The 20065-nt window shown below is 40.7% G+C and overlaps 1 protein-coding gene across 2 annotated transcripts in view; it reads left to right on the top strand.

Moving 5' to 3' along the window:
- The window catches only part of PLXNA2 (plexin A2), a 412046-nt gene that overhangs the window by 304279 nt on the left and 87702 nt on the right, over nucleotides 1-20065 (top strand). For both annotated transcript variants that reach the window (XM_081195162.1, XM_081195163.1), the window contains exons 13-15: nucleotides 3299-3450; nucleotides 10931-11048; nucleotides 18768-18904. In XM_081195162.1, the coding sequence (XP_081051288.1) occupies nucleotides 3299-3450; nucleotides 10931-11048; nucleotides 18768-18904 (407 nt within the window). The remainder of the gene's footprint in view (nucleotides 1-3298; nucleotides 3451-10930; nucleotides 11049-18767; nucleotides 18905-20065) is intronic.

Below are 20065 nucleotides of genomic sequence, written 5' to 3' on the forward strand. Positions count from 1 at the left end.
CTTTCTTGTGTTCCACCATAGTAGGTACGGAGGTTGCCTCCCACGCCTGTAGGTTGTCAGGGCATGATTCAGAAGCTGAGATGTAGATGCTGGGCTAGGAGTGATTACGGTAAACGACACAGCCTTCTTAGCCGGACAGAATTAGTGGGTTTGCAGTGTTTAGAGCGCATGTGAAAATTGCAAGAGGAAATGCAACAACAAAGGCTAAAAGGAATGATTGGATTGCTAGTGACACTTTCTAAGGATATGTTGTGAATATTTTACATTGCTATGAATTTAACTTTCACATCTGGCCTCCCACAGCTGTGCAAGAAACAGGTGGCAATTGGCATAGCTGTTGAATTATTATATTTAAACTTATACTGGAGTTACGGTCCATTGGTGTGGGGTCATATTATATATTACATAGCCATATAAAGTACAACAGAATAAAACAACACCTTAATTCTTAAGTTTCTACCTTCACAGTTGCTGCATGAGATCATATGGAAAGCTCTTGCTTTCTCATTTCCTCCCATCCTTTCCCTCTCTTTGTTATCTCCCCTGCTGTTAAAATTTATTGTAACCTCCTTAGGGCAGAGATCCCACCCATTTTTATTTTTATTTTGCCTATGTTGCTCTGTACAGCACCATGCAGATAGGTGGCATTAGAGAGACAGAGAGAAGTAATAATCTTATATTCACTGGGTCTTCTCTTATTCATATTACATGTGTGTTTACTGCTTCTTGATTATACAGTACTGCTGCAGTGGACAAATACATGATGGTCTGGAAGGAATAAATATTCTCTCTCACACACACTCACACACACCCCTCCACACACACACCCCTTAACCAGACAGGAACACAAGTGCTGCAGATGTATCCTAAGATGATACCAAATACTGTGCTTGGGGGGGGTTAGCTATAGTCTGTTTTAGGGTCCATTTGTAAAACAAACACCACACATTCATCCCAGTGAAACATGCTCAACTTTTGGGGTGATTTTTCACACCCCTTTGCAAAAGGAAGCACAACTATTTGCAGAAATTGCCTCAAAATCTGGCCTATTCCTAGTTCATAAAATGACAGCCACAAAATTTGCCAAGCAGTAGAGGCAGTGGAAAATTATAGAAATGTCTGGGAATCTGTTCAGTTCTTCAGTTGTTGTTTTTTTAATACTACATGCTGAAAATGTGAGAATCTCAGTTTTCCCTTCTTAATAAAATAACTTTATCACCTCTACAAATGTGGGAGAAAATTCAAATGTGGAACTATATCACAAGAGTTAGAAGCACTATACTGTAAAAACATAATATACTAGCAACTAGATGTCAATAAAGGGCTGTAAGATGTTAGTCCTTTGCTTTGTGAGTTAGCATCATATATATTTGGAGTTTGGGAATGACACCTCAATCTTTGTTAGTCTTATTATCTCTTATTAGGTGAATATGTTATTATCAGGGAATTGTAGTATAACTTACATAGAATTTATTTTCCATTGATGAACTGACTGGAGATCCACTAACTTTTACAGAAATAAATTGGCCTAAATAATCAGTTTTAGGATCCTACTTTTGACCAATGCAGTTCAGGGTTCTCCAAGATACACACAAAGTAAAGAGATTCAAACTGGTCTGTTGGCGGGAGGGGAATCTAATTCTACAATCAGGAAATAACTTTATAGGACCAACAAAAATGTCGCATTAACTTTTCAGGGTTCTATGCCCCCAAACCACTAGTTAATGCCACCTAATTTGACTTTTATGGACTTTTTATCTAGTACACAAGCTAAAATTGTAAGGTGAACATTTCCCCCTTTATTTACCTTCACAAGGAATCTGTGTGTTTTGCTTAAAACTGGAGACAAATTTGGATAACTGCTAGATTTTACATTTTCAAAATGGGGAATCAACCATTATTTGCTTCTTTGACCCAACAGCCCTTAGTAATGCCTGCCTGGATCCTAGCAGCATATAATCCAATTAACAGAGCAAGCCTAGCTATAGAAAGCCAACGTTAAGCTGCTAGGTCATGTGAGGAAGCTGCCAAGGGGTTTCGAAGAGGTGTAAGTCTCTCCTTGCCCTGTCCCACCCCCCACCTTTCCCCTTTTGGGGGAACAACCCAGGCTTAGCCAACTGAACCCCTGCTGAGCTGGGATGAGGGGCTTACACTAGTTGAGACCCAGTTGGGCCCAAGATCCACCAAATCCAAACTCTCTCAATCCCAAGGTTTAGATTGTGCAGTCAGTCTGCAGCGTCCTCTTATAAGCTGCCTTAAGGCTAAATGTAGGCTAGGCTTCATGCTTCAACACCAAGCCAGCTCTCCTCCCTGTTCCCTCTATTTTGCTTAATGTTAGCCCGATGAAGAGCTCTGGAGAACTTGAGTGTTTGCTCACCATTTTGTGGCATTTACATTGATCCTAATAAAAGTATAACTCAGCTGTGTATTTAGACTTTTCACAGTCACAGGCCATTAAGTTGTTTCTGCTACTGTAATGTTCACTGAGTATATTCAGATGGGCAGATTTCCTCATTACTCATACCTGGAAACACTGCAGATGTCTTGAACAACTTACACTTCACTGAATATTCTGTTCCAGTTAATGCTTCATTTCCAGGTATCTTTGCTTAGTAACTCATTAAATAGGCACTAATCTCCCTGCAGTGATCCTGCTTTACATTTGGACAAAAGCAGCTCTGTCCAAATCTTAAAAGGCAATTTCATGCACCTTTTTAACAGTGATTTTGCACATATCTATACCAAACAGGGGGTGCATTCTTCTGGGTGGGGGTGACAGGAGGGAGAATTGCTTTTACCTGCATAATGATACCTGGTCCATAACCTCCCCCCCCCCTCACTAAGCTTTCTGGGATACCACACCAAAGTTATTGTGGTGGGGAGATAATTTTTGAATATTTAGCATCATTGGGGGGAAAAAACAGATTTCATAATCCTAAGAAGATGGTGCTTTGTGTACCACAAACTAACAACAGTATATTGACAAGGATAATTAATGACAAATTGATTTCCCCAGCCCCTGCTCTCTGGTTTCATACATTACTTTAGCCACCTTATGCTCCTAAATTGTATGCTCATTTTCTAGATGGGTCACTGGGGCCTAGAAGTACCGTAGTGTGCTCAAAGTTGTTGAAACAGTATTCACAATAGATGGTGGGGGGGGGTTAAAGCTAGGCTTTCTACACAAACACATGCAGCTCCAATCCCTTTTTGTGTGGCCATACAGCTTTTGGCTTTCTGTGAGATATACCGGTAGTTTGTTTTTATTGTTGACCCTGTGCTCTGCTTCCCTCACCAGATCCTAACAGTGTCAGGCCCACCAGAGGGAGGAACACGAGTTACAATTCGTGGTGTTAACCTGGGCCTGGATTTCTCCGAGATCGCCCACAACGTACAAGTGGCTGGTGTGGAATGTACACCATTGGAGGAGCAGTACATTATTGCCGAACAGTGAGTTGACGTGGCACCACCTGAACCTTTATGCGAGCTAAAAATCGCTTACAGCATTTAGCATAAATGCTGTTACCCCTTGCAACAAAGGGGGAAAGTACAACTGAGTATACTTATGCTAGGAGGAACAACATGGCAGGTGATTATATTTAAAAGTTGGAATCCTAATTGGTTATCTGAAGAGGATAAACCTGTACGCCTGGGTGAGGCATTAGCAGGAAAAGTGTATAAGCTGTGACATTTGCTGCTTTAGGATTGTAATAAATGTAATAGTAATGTAATGTGCAGGACCCAATGTAACCCTCTTACATGTGTGAAAAGCACTTTACTTCTCATATATTGGGATCAAATAGACCCCAATTAAATCACAAGTTGTGGGTTGGTGGGTTTTTTTAAAGATGTATTTGGCAATTACTCCAGTGTAATGTAAAATATGAAATTGTATTAAGGATTATTGTTTATAACACAGGAGAAAGTACCAACCTGCGCTCTTCATAGAAATAGTATCTGGTGTCTTTAATGACTTTGCCATTTGAATTCATATAGAGTCTAATTCACCCCAGTAGCACTTGTGTACTTTTCCCTTGTGACCATGGGGGGTCAAGGGGGTGGTGAATGTGAACATCTCATTATGTTAAGTGCATCACCAATAAGGCATGGCTATTGTGAAGTTAAGTGACAGTTTTCACCTGGTTGAAATTATTAGACTCTCTCCACCACCACCTCATTCCAAGTCCATCTTCTGTGAACAAAGGGACAAGCATGGCTTCTCCAACTATATAGGACAACAGAACTCCTATCAGGAATGTGCTTCCTTTAATAAGCTTTCATATTTTATACAAAGTCTCAGTGTGAATACCTTTCAACTAAAGATGTGCTCCAAGTATAGGTTATCTTAACAAAAGTTAACTTCTGTTTCTGCATATAAAACTCTGCATGTCAACAGCATGCAGGTGAAGGAATCATGGCTGTATTTTAATATTTGGTTGGGAGTCGCCCAGAGTGGCTGAGGAAATTATTATTATGGTTAGAAAGGGGTCCTGTTTCAAAACCTTCATGCACGTGCATTTTGAGGTTGTATGGTCCTACAGGTTTTTTCTCGGGGTGCGATTCCTCCTAGACAGTCTGATGCAAAACCATACTGCTTTTCTTAAGGCCAACATGACCTAAACAGCATATTGTGTGTGGTGGTGAAGAGGGCAACAACTCCAGTTAATAGTTTATGCTTAATTAACCCTGCCTCGGCGCTGAGATGATTTCTGGGGTCACCTTCCCGCATAACACCTCACACAGTTCTATATTCCTGTCATTTCCTCCTTTCGCGTTCCACAGCACTGCACAAAGGAAAGCCCCATACCTGTCAGGCCAGATTCTCGGCGAGTATAAATCAGCAGCGCTCCAAAGATCTAGGGCTGTCTTGCACCAACTAAGAACCGAGAGGCTGGAATTTCTTTCTTTCTATCTTGCGGATTAAACAACCCTTTAAAACTTTTATTAAGCATTTTGGTTCCTTCCAAGCCTGGGCTCCTGCTTTGCTAAGCAACTTTCCTGATGAGCACCTTGCAGTTTGCACTCAGCCTCCTCCCAGTTCCAATTGGAATGCGTCCTGCCGTGCTGCCGGATGCAGGCAGCCATTTGTTAAGCGTGTGAGGCAGTGACAGCAGTTTAATCCGAATAGGCCTCTGCTGGAGTCAATTCATTTATTTCACTAAGAAAAATGTCAGCTGAAAATTAGAAAATAGGCATGTAACAAAGGATGGGCAAACAACCCTTTCCCAGTGACACATGTCCTCGTGTTAGCTGCTTATTTGTTTGTTTTTGTGGAGTTTCCTATGGGGGGGGGGAGTCAGTATACGGAAAGGAGGAGCATGTCAGTAAGTGCTCATCCATGCAGCTTAAGGTAAGAAAGAAAACATTAAGCATTGTTTTCACCCACTGACTAGAAGCTTTAAGAATATCCAGAGGGACAGTCTGTGGCAGGAAAGAACAACAAGGAAGAATACTGTGGCACCTTTTAAATGGACACATTTATTATGGCATAACCTTCATTGACACAGCCTGCTTCATCAGATATGTGACGTAATACCCTAAATTACAGAAATATGCACACATGGTTGGGCATTTGTATGTAAACACTGAGGTCAGAAGGAAACAAAATGCAGAAAAATTCAGATAATGCTTATTGTTTACAGTAGCCATTCACACAAAAACAGTTGTTGATAACAGGCATTGGCAATCCAATTGACACATGTAGTGTGATTTTAAAAACAACAGCCTACCTTTGTCCCGATTCAGTCCGCAGGTGCTAGTATTGAACATCTTGATGCTTTGTAATTTGGCAGTTTCATATGACAAGTCTCCGTTTGATGTTCCATTGTTCAGGATTGTAACTTTAAGGTCAGTTATAGAAAGTCCTCTTTGTGTGAATAGCCATTGTTAATAACATAATTGTCATCATCTGTACTTTCTGCATTTAATTTCTTTCTAATCTCACGGTTTACAATCCCACTCCTTTCCCTAAACGTTTATATTTTCCTGTAACTCAGGATAACATTCCATGTCTCAAGTGGAATGTAGCCTATGAAAGTTTATTTGTTATTTGTTAGTCTTTGCCACTGGCTTTTTGTTGTTTTTTCCTGCAACAGACTAACATGGTTACCCCTATGGAAATTAATAATAGTACAGAACTACTAAGCAAGATAAAGCTCTTTCTTGGTAAAGGCATAGAGCAAAGCATAGGGTAATATTCTCAGCTTGACTTCTCCTTTGAGTAATCAAGTTCAATGAGGTTTAGGAAGATTCTTCAGACAATCTTTCTCCCTATAGATTACTGCTATCAGTGTTCATACTTTGGAATAAACTCCTGTTAAGATTTAACACCTGGCCTATATACAAAGCAGGATGAGGTAGTAGAGTAGACCACTTCTTTCGACTGCAGGTAGGAGATGCCTTTTTATTTTTTCTCCGCATAAAGGTAAAGGTAAAGGGACCCCTGATCATTAGGTCCAGTCGTGGCCTACTCTGGGGTTGCGGCGCTCATCTTGCTTTATTGGCCGAGGGAGCCGGTGTACAGCTTCCGGGTCATGTGGCCAGCATAACTAAGACGCTTCTGGTGAACCAGAGCAGCGCACGGAAACGCTGTTTACCTTTCCACTGGAGCGGTACCTATTTATCTACTTGCACTTTGACGTGCTTTCGAACTGCTAGGTTGGCAGGAGCAGGGACCGAGCAACGGGAGCTCACCCTGTTGCGGGGATTCGAACCACCAACCTTCTGATCAGCAAGTCCTAGGCTCTGTGGTTTAACCCACAGCACCACCCACGTCCCTTATCCTTATCCTTATTCTCCGCATATCCTGCTGCAAATAGAAAAGTAGCATTTCTGGGAGGGAAGTTTATCTCTCACTCTGCTCTGCAAGATTTCTGTTTACTGGGAGCTGCTGCCTTTTGAAAAATACATGGAAGCATTTAAATGTAATTTCCCACTGACAAAGCTGCAGTTTAAGAGAATAAACTTTATGCTGCAACAATTCTGTATTAAAGTAGATGCTAATGATTGTAGGATATATGAAGGGGGTGGGCAGAGGAGACCTTCTTAGTCTTGTTCTCTGATGGCATGCTCCCTGAAGATTAAAGTGATGTGGGTGGAAGCAATGGATTTGACAGTGCTAGCAAATGTTGTGCAGTGCAGGACAAAAAAAAAAAATCATTCCTGCTTTGGTGAAGGCAATGCATTCAAATGGTTGCACCAGGAGATTCTGCTCCTAGCTCTAACTCACCTTGGGCAAATCACTAAATTACTAAGTGCCTTAGTTGCCTCCTCTCAAAAATCAGCATAGCTATGTTTATCTATTGTTCTTGCCTGTGGTGGCGTGGGTGGCCTAGTGCTTGAAAAGTACCTTTAGATCCTGGGATAAAAGATTCTATAGAAGAGCAAAGTAACATTATTATTACAGTAATAGCTTGAGGCCGTGTACTAATGCCATCATAAGCTGTAGTAGGAATGGGTTTGCACAGCCATTACACGTTATAAACTGTAATATTCTGTTTTATTTTTAGGAGAAGGGATGGGGGATTATTGAAATTATCCTCTTTTGATGGTGGCATGAAACCCTGATTTTATAATCGCAATTCTAATTAGAGCTCTCAAGCTTTCAAAGATTGTTAACATCATTAAAACATTTATCCTGGGCAGATAACAGCAAGTGTTGGCTGCCTTTTCAATAGGAGTCCAGATAAAAGGGCGCTCTTAAGGGTTCTGTGGGCAGAATGAATCCTGAGACTGTAATGATTTGCCATGTTCTAGGCATGCTATCTATCAGCCAGCAATTAGGTTAATATTGGTTAAAGGGCCACTTAACCTAGTAATCGGCTCCCTTTGGCTCTTCTGAGAGCGTCAGTTTTTTTAACATGATACCTGTAGCTTTGGCCTGGATTAGGATTTTTATTTTGGATTAGGTTGACCATAGCAATTAATATCCCATCTTTAATTTCTTACTTGCCTGTGGGTGTCATAACTGTGCATTATTATTCAAAGGTATAAATTCTGCCTTTGAAATGGAAGAATGAAAAGGTAGCTTTAACTAAAGGCTGCTAAAAGGAATGGAATCTCACTCCATGGAAAACACAAGTTGTGTTTTTTCAGAGACACCAAAGGTAGCAAAATTTAGAGCAATGCTTTCTTATGTGGTTTTGAGACCAGTGGAATGTTCGAAGTACCTTTACTTCAGAGTAAATTTGGATAGGGTTTTGAAAAACTGTGAAAAACTACACGGTTTGTATATTTTCATCAAGAGCATTATATAATGCACTTTCCCAGAAGTACCTGTCTTGTCCATGGGTACTTAGAAATCATAGAATTGTAGAGTTGGAAGGGACCTTGAGGATCATCTAGTCCAACCCCCTGCAATGCACAAATATGCAGCTGTCCTATACGGGGCATCCTTGGATGGATGTGATGTTTGCATAGGGGTTGTGAAAAATCAAACGTGTAGACCCAAACCACATGATTGTTAACCTACATTAAATACAGAAAACAACCATGCAAAATTTGCAATCTAAATATGGGCAGCTATAAATTTGGAGGAGGGACAGACATACCAGGGGCGGGTGCAATCCTGCTAACCCATCACAGAGTTTTTGTCAATTCATCTAAATCAGCTCATTTACCAGATGCATGCTCAACTAGATTTCAGAAGCTCTGTAGGGTGTGGCATGGTGAATTTAGGATAGGTTGCAAGGTAAGTGGAGGTTAAACAATCACAGAAGTGTCCTTAATATATCTAATTCACACAAAAATGATGCTGATAATACAGTTTTAAAACACGTCATTAATTATTGAAGTCAAATTAAATCAGCATTCAAATATACTTGAGAAGAAGGGGAATTTGTGGGAGATTCTTTACCTCCAGTAGGTTTTTATTCTGTTTATATACTGTGACCAAAATGAATCCCACTGAGTTTAGTGCGTAAGCTTGGAGAAGGAAGAAGCTCTATTTTGATCAGAGTGAAAGAGAGAGGCACGCACATAATCCATGATTAAGATAATGATAGAGAAGACCATACAAAGGATTTAGGAATACAGGACAACTGCTATGATTCTCCAAGGGCAACAACTCTTTGAGGAGCTTGTGTTGCTGTGATGTGCAGCGATAGCAGATCTCACATTTGGTAGCATTTACGTGCTTAATGTTAAGCCTCTTTTAAAGATTCTGTCTAAAGTGTTTCTTTGTGGTTTATTTAAGTTTCTTTGTGGAAGGAGATTTGACTAAGGCTGCAGAAAGGATGGTATAGGGTGCTGTTGTTATTCTGCTTTCACAGAATGAGCTGCCATCAGTACAGCAAGCAGGGGTGTTGCAAGAAATCAAGTGGGTCTCTCTCTCTCTCTCTCTCTCTCTCTCTCTCTCTCTCTCTCTCTCTCTCCCACACACACACACACAAACCACTCTCTCTCTCTCTCTCTCTCTCTCTCTATATATATATATATGGCACAGTTGCACCATGAAGTACGGACAGTTTGCTAAAGAGATCTGGGCTGTATCTGGTAGTATTTAGCTGTAGATCCACCCACTCAGTTGTATGGCAAAACATGTGATACATTCTTCACTGTGAGTTACCACCCTTTTTCATTACTTTGAATCCCAACTCACCCTCATTTCCAATACAAGCTCAGATTTTGTCAGCAGCCCTATTTTAAGGAGCGTCTCATCCTGTTTCAGCCTGATAATGGACAGCCAAAATAATGGCAATGAAAATATAAAGGAGACAGAAAGAGACGTACATGTACTTGTTGTCTGTTATGCTCCCCTTCAATCAGGGCTGGATTTAGGTTTGATGAGGCCCTAAGCCAGGCATAGGCAAACTCGGCTGTTTTGGGATTACAACTCCCATCATCCCTTACCACTGGTCCTGTTAGCTAGGGATGATGGGAGTTTTAGTCCCAAAACATCTGGAGGACCGAGTTTGCCTATGCCTGCCCTAAGCTCCTGAAGGTAATGGGGCCCTTTATATGTCCTGCTGTCCTTTGTCAACAACAAATTGTTGCTGTTTTTTTGTGTTGAATATATGCTATATGGTAATTTATGGACCTAATAGGTATCTAAAGCCATTTGCACATAACAAAATATGTATTTTATCAAAGTAACTGTTGAACTGAAATACAATTAAGAAGAAATATATCAATAGTGATTTTTTGGGGGAGGGGGGAGCCGAGAGAGTGGGGCCTTAAGCTATAGCTTGTTTAGCTTATACATAAATCCGGCACTGCCTTCAATACATTCACTCCATTCAGTCAGTCATTGTGGCTGGTCCCACACCACATCCCTGCATATATTCTAGCCCCCATCCCACCCCAATCTCTGGTTTTTTAGAGGGGGGCATAAGAATGGTTCTTGATCACATGTACAGTTGTGCACAGGGTCCATTTGTGCATAATGCCTGTTGTATGAAAAGTGGGCCAGCAGTCACAATTATCTCCTTCATGCATAGATTGAGCATGTGGAGAGAGAGAGAAGAGTAGCTGTTTTATCTGTGGATATTATATCATTGTGCTGATGTTATGTTCCACTTGCCTCATGCTCTCATCACTATCTGAGCATTCTCTTGTGGTCAACTTGTAGAGTTTATCAGACTCCATTGGTGTATGTGTGCCTGTTGTTCATTAAACTGTGACCTGCAATGAGAGCCATTCCGTTAATGAACTCATCTTTTAATTCAAGGACTTCACACTTTCTCTTCTATAGGCTAATATATTTGCCATTTGTGCTTTGCTTAGCACTCAAGTTTACAGCTTGCAATAATTGTAACTAATTTTGATTTTCTCCCCTTTGAATTACTGCATGGCAAAAGGAAAAAAGAAAGACTCTATCATTAGCTCATTCAGAAGATGAGAGAATCAAGGTTGAAAATGATGGGGCTGGGAACACAGCTAGGTACAACTTCCTTTCTTTTTGTAGGACTCACTATGGATTTTACATTTTCAGAATTGTGTGTGAGATGGGACAGGCTGAGCCTGACATCAGTTCCGGCCCTGCACTTCTCTGCATCGGAGAGTGCAAATCAGAATTTGTGGCCAAGTCTGCACAGCATTACACATTTGTGGTAAGTACCAGTGCAGTCAAATTCTTACCAAATACGAAAAAGAGTTATTTCCACCTCTTACAAATTAATGTTTACTGGGGATACAGATTTTTTCCAAAGGTATAGAAATGGTTTATTTTCCATGCTTTGATTATGATCCAGCAAATGTTTAGTTGATAAACTGTAATCATGTTTAGCATACCAGCTATCACATACCCTCCAAAATTTCTCCAATGAAAACAGGGATGTCCCATTTCATAATTATAATTTTACTATTTATAGCCCACACATTTTACTGGGTTGCCCCAGCCACTCTGGGCAGCTTCCAACATATATAAAAACATTAAACATTTTTTTAAAACTTCCCTATACGGGATTGCCTTCAGGCGGCTCAGGGGTCAGATAACTCCATACCCTCCAACATTTCTCCAATGAAAATAGGGACGCCCTAAGGAAAAGTGGGACATTCCAGGATCAAATCAGAAACCAGGATGGCTTCTCTAAATCAGAGATGTCCCTGGAAAATAGGGACACTTGGAGGGTCTGCTATCAGGATATGATTGATCATTTGCTTTTGCATTACTGTCATCTTGGATATGTCTTACTCAGCTTCTTCTCAGCTTGGTCTCGGTTTAGTAAAGTAGTATTTGAATGCTTAAGTAAAGATAAAGGGACCCCTGACCATTAGGTCCAGTCGTGACTGACTCTGGGGTTGCGGCGCTCATCTCGCTTTATTGGCCGAGGGAGCCGGCGTTTGTCCAGAGATAGCTTCCGGGTCATGTGGCCAGCATGACAATGCTGCTTCTGGCGAACCAGAGCAGTGCACAGAAACACCATTTACCTTCCCGCCTGAGCGGTGCCTATTTATCTACTTGCAGTTTGACATGCTTTCAAACTGCTAGGTTGGCAGGAGCAGGGACCAAGCAACGGGAGCTCACCCCGTTGTGGGGATTCCAACCGCCGACCTTCTGATCGGCAAGTCCTAAGCTCTGTGGTTTAACCCACAGCACCATGCGTGTCCCCTACATCTGAATGCTTCTGCCACAATAAATTAAATGTGGCTCCATTGCAGTGCCATTGACTGTCCCCAAATTGCAGCTTCATGTGATATCTTGATCTATGTGATAAGTTGTTAAGAAATGTAAAGTCTGTTGTGTGAGAGGGCTGTGGAGAAGTGTTTTCTAGTGACCAGCACATGGAGGGGGGGCATCATATTTGAGCTCGCCATTAAGATTTAACGTGTAACAACTCCGTTTGTATTTTGATAGAATAGTTTTATATATTAATTTTATTGATTTTCTACTTTTTCCCCTTTATCACCCAGGCACATAATGATATCTGGGCTTTGTTTCTTTAGACAGCCATGTACTCTCCACCTTCTTGAATGATAAAAAGAGCAGTCATGAGTTTATACATTCCTACTTACTACCTACCGAAGGCCTTCAAATTCCCTATGTATTTGTCCATTGTATTATAGGAGAAGCAATCCCCCCCCACTGGTCATGCAAGGCTTTGCATTTCTAGAGCAGTGTTTCACAAACTGGGGTCTCCAGCTGTTTTTGGACTACAGTTCCCATCATCCCAGACCACTGGTCCTGCTCTCTAGGTATGATGGGAGTTGTAGTCCAACAACAGTTGGAAAGCCAAGTTTGGGAAACACTGTTCTAGAGGTTGTGTAACTCACGGGGAAATGAAGAAGAATTAAACAGAGACTTATGCAGGGGTGAGAGAAGCAGTGGATAAAAATAGTAGAAAGAAATATAATTTCCAGCATATAAAAAAGAATTATGGAACAACTTTCTCCCTAATGACTACACTATTCTATACAATAAAAAGACGTTAAAATTGGGATTTAGTACTTAAACGTTACAGTCCACATGGTATAAAGGAAATTCGGTTCTGATCCAGACTAATAGTGTGTCCATGAAGCCCTCTGTTAAGCCTGACTTAAGCCTGCTTAAAGTTGTTTACAAATAAAAAGGAAAATTAATAATCAAACCATTAAAACACAAATTAACAAACCAAGGGTAATGTGGGGCCCTAACATCAACCAGTCTTAATAACTTTGGTTGTATCTAGTGATTAATTTGTGGGCCAAATGTTTTGTCAAACTTAAATCTCTCATTGCCCCTAGACTGCTTATTATCAGTTCATGTGTTATGCTTATATTGTTACATACATAACAGTGTGTGTATTATGCTTACACTATTGCCTTGTAAAATCATGTTATATCCTCACCCAAAAGTAAGGCTGACTCTTACCGCTTACAGGTATCTTCTGTGCCAAAGTGTGTCTTTGCAATGTGAGTTTGCAATACTTTTGATATCTCCCTCCCTCTCTGTCATCCTGCCGAAGATGCATAATTCTATCTCTCCCCACGCCCTACTTTCACAATGGAAAGAATAATGAGAACACTTATTACTCTGGAATTTAATTAATAGAATTAATCTATGGAGTTGCCTCTTTCTATTATGTTACACATGCATTCAGAACACTATGGAATAGTTTTGTGTAGCTGCTAAAAACAAGGTTTTCTTGTACTGCTTACGCTGAAAAGTAAAGATTTCTGTCTCTTCTATCTCTCTCCTCAATCCTCCCCCACTTTCTTTTGCATCTTTGCTTGATTTACAATGGTATTTCTCCATTTAGGTAGCAAATGGATGCTAATTCAATAGAGGTTCCATTTATCTGCTTAATCCAGAGTTCCTCATTGCAGCCTTCCATTCCTGAAGCGATCATTGCACTCTTCTGTTATTTAATTATCAACCATTTTGTTCATATGATTGCAAGTCACACCTGGGGCTTTTCTGCATTCCCCCTTTTGCCTAAACAAGGCATTTTATCCAGCCTCATTGATTTTGTGTTGACTGCATGCTAGTGCTTACCAATTGTCCACAATTTGTATAGTAACTGATAGATGAGTCAGTTAGCACCTGCCTTCCCATCACTGTTATGAGCAACATACTAGAATGGAAACTTAATTTAGTGGTGGCACAATATTACTTTAATGGTGGCACATGAATAGCTTGCAGAAGACAAGGATTCAAGAGATCAGAGTTAGCAGAAAACATTTAATTATTTTTATTTACTTATTATATTTTATTTTATTATGCCTTCTAATTTTATTACTAAAACACCAAAGCAGTGGTGGAATTGCTTTGGTGACATCTTGGTGCATTTGGTTCTGCATCAAGAAAGCTATATGTAATGTGATGGGGGAGAGCCCTTCATTGAGGAAGAACACAGTCTTCCTTAAGCCTAAAGAAATCCTGCTACAGCCTAAAGAAATATGCACCCATGGGTGCTAGAGATGAACCAAGCCATAACTTTAAAGGCTGCCTCAGATGCTCAGGGCAAAATTGTTTAAAGAGCTTAAGGCCTGCTCTTGAAGATACTTTCAGGCATATTTTTGAACTGAGAGGCCTTGCTTGTTGATAAACATAGAAGTTTTACTCAGAGTAGACCTGTTTAATGGACCTAACTTAGTAATGTAACTTAATTTTAATGGGTCTCTTCTTAGTAAGCCTTAGCTGAAAACCATCCATAGAAGGTCAGCAACCTTTTTGAGCCCTGGGCTGGTCCACTGTCTCTCAGACTACGTGGTAGGCCGGACTATATTTTTTTGGGAGGAAAGAATGAACAAATTCCGATGCCCCACAAATAACCCAGAGATGCATTTTAAATAAAAGGACACATTCTACTCATGAAAAAACATGCTGATTCCCGGACCGTCCGCGGGCTGGATAGAGAAGGTGATTGGGCTGCATCCGGCACCCGGGCCTCAGGTTGCCTACCACTGATCCATAGTGATAATTATTTCATTTTCTCCAGAGTAACCATATAGGGCTTGCATGAAGCTGCTTTTTTAAATATATAGAGTAAGTGCTTCCAAACATCCCAAAATGAATCCAGAGCAGTGCCCAAAATGGCCGCTGTGCTCTCACAGGAAAAAACAGGATGTCCCGGTTTTTCTAGGACAGTTGCAGGGTATAGACTAGTAAACTGATTTTTTAAGCCCATGTAACCTAGGCTACATGCACTCACACACTCCTCTGAATCCTCCAGGTAATCAAAAAGCATGATCAGAATTTGTGGACTCATCCCAGTCAAGCAAAAACACTACAGGTGTGAAGTAGGGCCAGTGAGGAGTGTGGTCTGGGGAGAGTTCTGAGGGCCAGATAGAAAGGCCCAGAGGCCTGCCCCCCTCCCACTCTAGGAGAAGCAGGCAATATATGTGAGCAAGAGGAGTGTAGGGTGGCTGTGCTTCTTGAAAGGAATGAGAAGGGAAAAAAGGAAAGGGAAAGGATGTTGTATCATAGCAAATAGTCATAGCTGTCAACTTTTCCCTTTTCTTGCGAGGAATCCTATTCAGAATAAGGAAATTTCCCTTTAAAAAGGGGAAACTTTGACAGCTATGCAAATAGTACCTGCAGTGGAAGCAGGTTTCACCTCCATCAATTTATTAGAAAGGGAGTTGAGACCATTCACAGTTTCTTATGTAAGGTCTCTAAATAGTCTAATAGAAGTAATGATATTCTGTAACATAGTCTGCTGAGTTTGAGCTGGCAAGCCGACCATAGGACTTCCTCGCCCAGCTTAGAACTCCCTTTTGTATTCAAACCCTTCAGCATCAGAAGAAGTCACGTCGCTAGTGCCAGAGGTACAGAGCATTCATTGTATTGGTCCATGTCAAACTGCTTCTTGTTGAACAACAATTATTTTACTGTACAGAAGGCCAACAGTCTAGGGCCATGTAAAGTAATAGCCAGTGCATGAGTGAAGGCAGTTGTGAAGATGAAGCTCCATGTAACACCTTGCAGCAACATGTTCAACATATGTTGTAAGTTATCATCCTTTGCACTGCAAGGCCTTTTTATGAATGGAAGAAGCCTTCTCCTGTTGCCTGGATATTTTTTTATATTTTTTTGCTTCTCTGTTGGCACAGGCTTCATAAAGGCAAGTCAGTGGTACTTAAATATTGTAATGAGATGGAGAGATGGCAGAAGGTGGGGCTCAACTTCAACACTCTCTTCCTATACTTGACACTAAACAGATTTTGCTTGTATGTTTTACGGCCAAACTAGATATGATGGCAGCTGCCCCGTTTGCTTGTTCACATGTCTTTCCCATTCGTGTATAAAGCAGAGAATGTCTAATTTGAACATTAAAGGCAATGTGTAGGTAAGGGGAGCAGAATTACGACCACTGTCTTCTCCTTGCCCTGCCTTGATTCCATGTAGTTAGTCCAGCATTTGTGTTCTTTTGTCTAAGTCTTCCTCTTCTCTGGTATTAAATCTGGCAGGAGAAAAAGGAGCTTGATCAAAGGGCCAGAGGAGAGAAGGTTTAGCTCTCCACACCAGTGCTCCTTTTTGATGTGACAGTTAGACACCCTTCCCACCTTATACATGTATGTGTGAGCAGGTTAGACGTGAAGTAGCAAATGTAAAATGGCCACATTTTATTTGGCCATAAGACATCAGTTGTATTGGGTTGACAGTCTTCTGAGTCTGATTCAAGAGGTGAGTAATCAACTGAAGCAAAATAGGAGTCAATCACCCCATGCAAGATAAATTCTGTCGTCCTCCCCCTTTCATCCTTGGACAAACCATTACGTAAACAGCAGCAGGGTTGTGACTCTAGGTGGGATGTTCAGAATTCATAGAGGAAAACAGTGATTTAAGAGAGTCAGTAAGGGTGTCTGACTGAAACACCCTGAAATTCCTTGTTTATGTAGACAGAGCTTGTTATCCCAGCATAATAATCGGTAAGTGTATCAGAAAATACTAGGGGAATCACAGTGAAAAAGTTGGCTGCTAGCCAAGACATGGGGGATAGTTGGCCCAAGGAAAGGCGACTTTGTTTAGCACCAGGGGATACTGGGAGAGTCATAACTAATTTGAATACTTCATTATGTGGGATTAATCTAATTTGCACATTAGCTTCAAGAATGGAGAACTGCAGCATGTTAGGTCTCTTACATTTAATTTACAGTATTTATATTCTGGGGAGATACCCTCAAAAACCTTGCTCTGTCTTTGAAATCATAACAAGCGAAAATAATTTGAGCTTCTTATTACTGTTCCTCATAATTTTGAGCCTTTTTCTTATTTTGGCTTGATATATCATGAGGGCCAGAATCTTCAAAACTGAAACAAAATAGCCTAACAAACTAAGACACCTTGCAGACCATGTGAGACCTAAAGCCTGCCAGTTTCTGCAATAGCCATCCTGTCTATTGTTATCTAAAATTGCATAGAATTGTGCATTTTACATTTCTTAGGAGTTCAGGGCCGTAACCACCCTGTGTTAAGTGCTATTTAATATTAACGATGCTGTGCTTTTCATTGATAGATTTCAGAGCATTTTGCTCTAGAAGTCAGCGTCATTATCTACATTGTATAGAGGAGAGAAATCATGACACAGAAGAGCCATTCAGTAGGCTAGGCAGGAACTGGGATAAGCACTTATTTATACTGAGTTCAATCACCTACCTAGACTACAATGCTGTCATTAGAGCATCATTATGTAGCATAAAACTCAGGCCCAGATGTAAGTCTCATATCTGGATAAAACCTATCCCTCTGATTGTTCCTTATATAGCCTCTTCGAATGCCTTCCAATCCCCCAAAGCTGGGGAAAGCATATCTGAAACATTCAGTGTAGGTCACTTTTCAGAGCCAGGGCACTGGATTAGTTTGACCACTGAGTTGATTTTATATGGCAGTTTGGATGCTGCCTTCTGGGAAATACCATGATCTGAGAGTCTGTCATACTATATGTAGTATGAAGTGTGTCATATTCACTGTACTGTCTGTTATTGAACAAAGATAGTACTGTTCAGGGAATTCAGAATGGATGTTGCCCAACAGCGGATATGAGTCATTGTGGGGAACAGACTAGCAAAACAATTTGGTTATATCCATGGACTAAAAACAAAGCTGTACCTGATTTATTCATATTTATTTAGTAAGAATAAGTAGCAGTCACTAATTATGAACACGTTGATTGACCTTAATTCTTTTAGTTCTGCATGGGGAGAAATGCAGTCTCTAAAATAGTTTCATTTCAAATCCTAACAGTTCATAAAACTTCTATGTTTATGTATATTTTTGTGATCTGTGACATTGATGGTTTTATTTTATTGTTACTATGTCTTCCATTGCTTTTGTCCAAGGAGTCCAGAGCAGTGTTTTTTCCTCACGAAAATCCTGTGACGTGGCTAGGCTTCACAATAGTGCCTAGGCCCAAGCTAAGCAACTTTTATTGTTTTGTGATGTTTTGAGCCTCAGGGTTTATCCACACTTCCTTTTGTCCCACTGCTTTCCCCCAGGGAAAACCCTTCTTTCGCACTCAGTCAGAGCAAACAGCAATTTCAGTTTTCTCTGGATTGATGTTTGCTCCAATTTAGCACTAAAGAGTGGGGAAAGGATCAGAGCAAAGGGAAAACCACTCAGATCTGTGCTTTTGAGGCACAGGACAAGCAGAAGTATGGATAGCAGTTTCCCACATCCAAGCACCAAATTGGGGGAGTTATTTACATTAAAGAAAATTGAGGGGAGGGATAGAAAGAAAGAAATACAACTGGATACAGACTCTTCCAGCTAGCTATATTTAGTCATGTTTTTCATGTCTTCAACCAAAGGACCTACCTTCACATAGAAATGCAACTTAATGCTGTAGTCTTATATGCAACGGCATCACACCATAGCAGATTATCTTGTTCTTTTCTTTCTTTCCAAGAACCCTGCAGTGAGCACCTTGAGTCCTAGCCGTGGACCAGAGTCAGGAGGGACTATGGTGACCATCGCTGGCCATTTTCTGGGGGCTGGCAGCAGTGTATCGGTGTTGCTGGGTAACCAGACCTGCGAGTTTTATGGGTAAGGGTATCATGGATATCAGTGTGTGTTATTGTAATTGTGCTTCCATGGGCAGCGTTTCAGCTACTCCAGCTATTATATGCCCAATATCTTCTTAATCACCTTAAGCTACCCTGTCACTGACAATAATGAGCATTGCATAGCAATGAGCCAGTTTAATGTTTATTCATTTTATCCATTGCTTTATTTTCATTTAGTAAAATCCTGCCCCTTCTGCAGATCCCAAGCATGTTCTGCTGTTGTAAAAATCTCTTTAAAGTATCTCCACCCCCCTTGTCTCATGAATAAATGCAATCCTGAAAGAACTATAGGCATCTCTTTCCACTCTGGTATCCTGATTGTAGATGTAGCAGAAGATTGGCAGTTGCCAGAATGGTGGGGAAAGTTCTAAGTGACAGAGACTAAGGATAAAGTGTTACTCTTTTCTTATTGAAACTTGAGCTGTCACCAACAAATACCTGTTTTTATTTCTGGGATGAATTCCATATTTCACCACTTTTACTCTTTTTGGAAAAATGCATACTACATTATTTGTCATTTTAAAAATATACAGTACATTGATAGATACACCCTGATTTATGCACCATTCATATGAGCTACAGTGATCATTAATAAGCATCTGTTGACATATGCCTTTCTGCATTATAGTACTAGTGTAGCTTTTTATCAACTGTTCCAAAGATTTCATAATACGAAAAACATTCTTTCCAGGTTTTATGAAGAGCTATGGAATTTGGGCTAGTCACAAAGGCTCTTATACTCAGTGGCACTCCATCCCCACCTCAAATGTCCTAGTATGGGGGACATGTTCATATGTTCACAGGAAAAGTGTTATCGGGGCCTAGTCTGAAGTCATATGGTGCTGCAGCTCAGTGGAACAGCATGTGTGTGGCACACAAATGGCCCCAGAGTCAATCCCTGGTATCTCCAAGCAGGGCTGGGAAAACCCTAGACAGGGACTGCCAGTCAGTACTTGTGCACGGTGCCTTGAGTTCCATGATGGAAGAAATGTAGGATATAAATGTATCTGCAGTAAAAGTGATAAAATAGTTGCTCAGAGGAGTAGGAAATGTATGTGCATTGTTCAAGAAGGGATGTGGAAAGCCAGGTTCCACCTTTTGGTCTATTTTCCCCACTTGGATCTGTTGCTTGTTCGTAGGA

The sequence above is a fragment of the Podarcis bocagei genome, assembly GCF_964188305.1.
Source record: "Podarcis bocagei genome assembly, chromosome: 5".
NCBI lineage: Eukaryota > Metazoa > Chordata > Lepidosauria > Squamata > Lacertidae > Podarcis > Podarcis bocagei.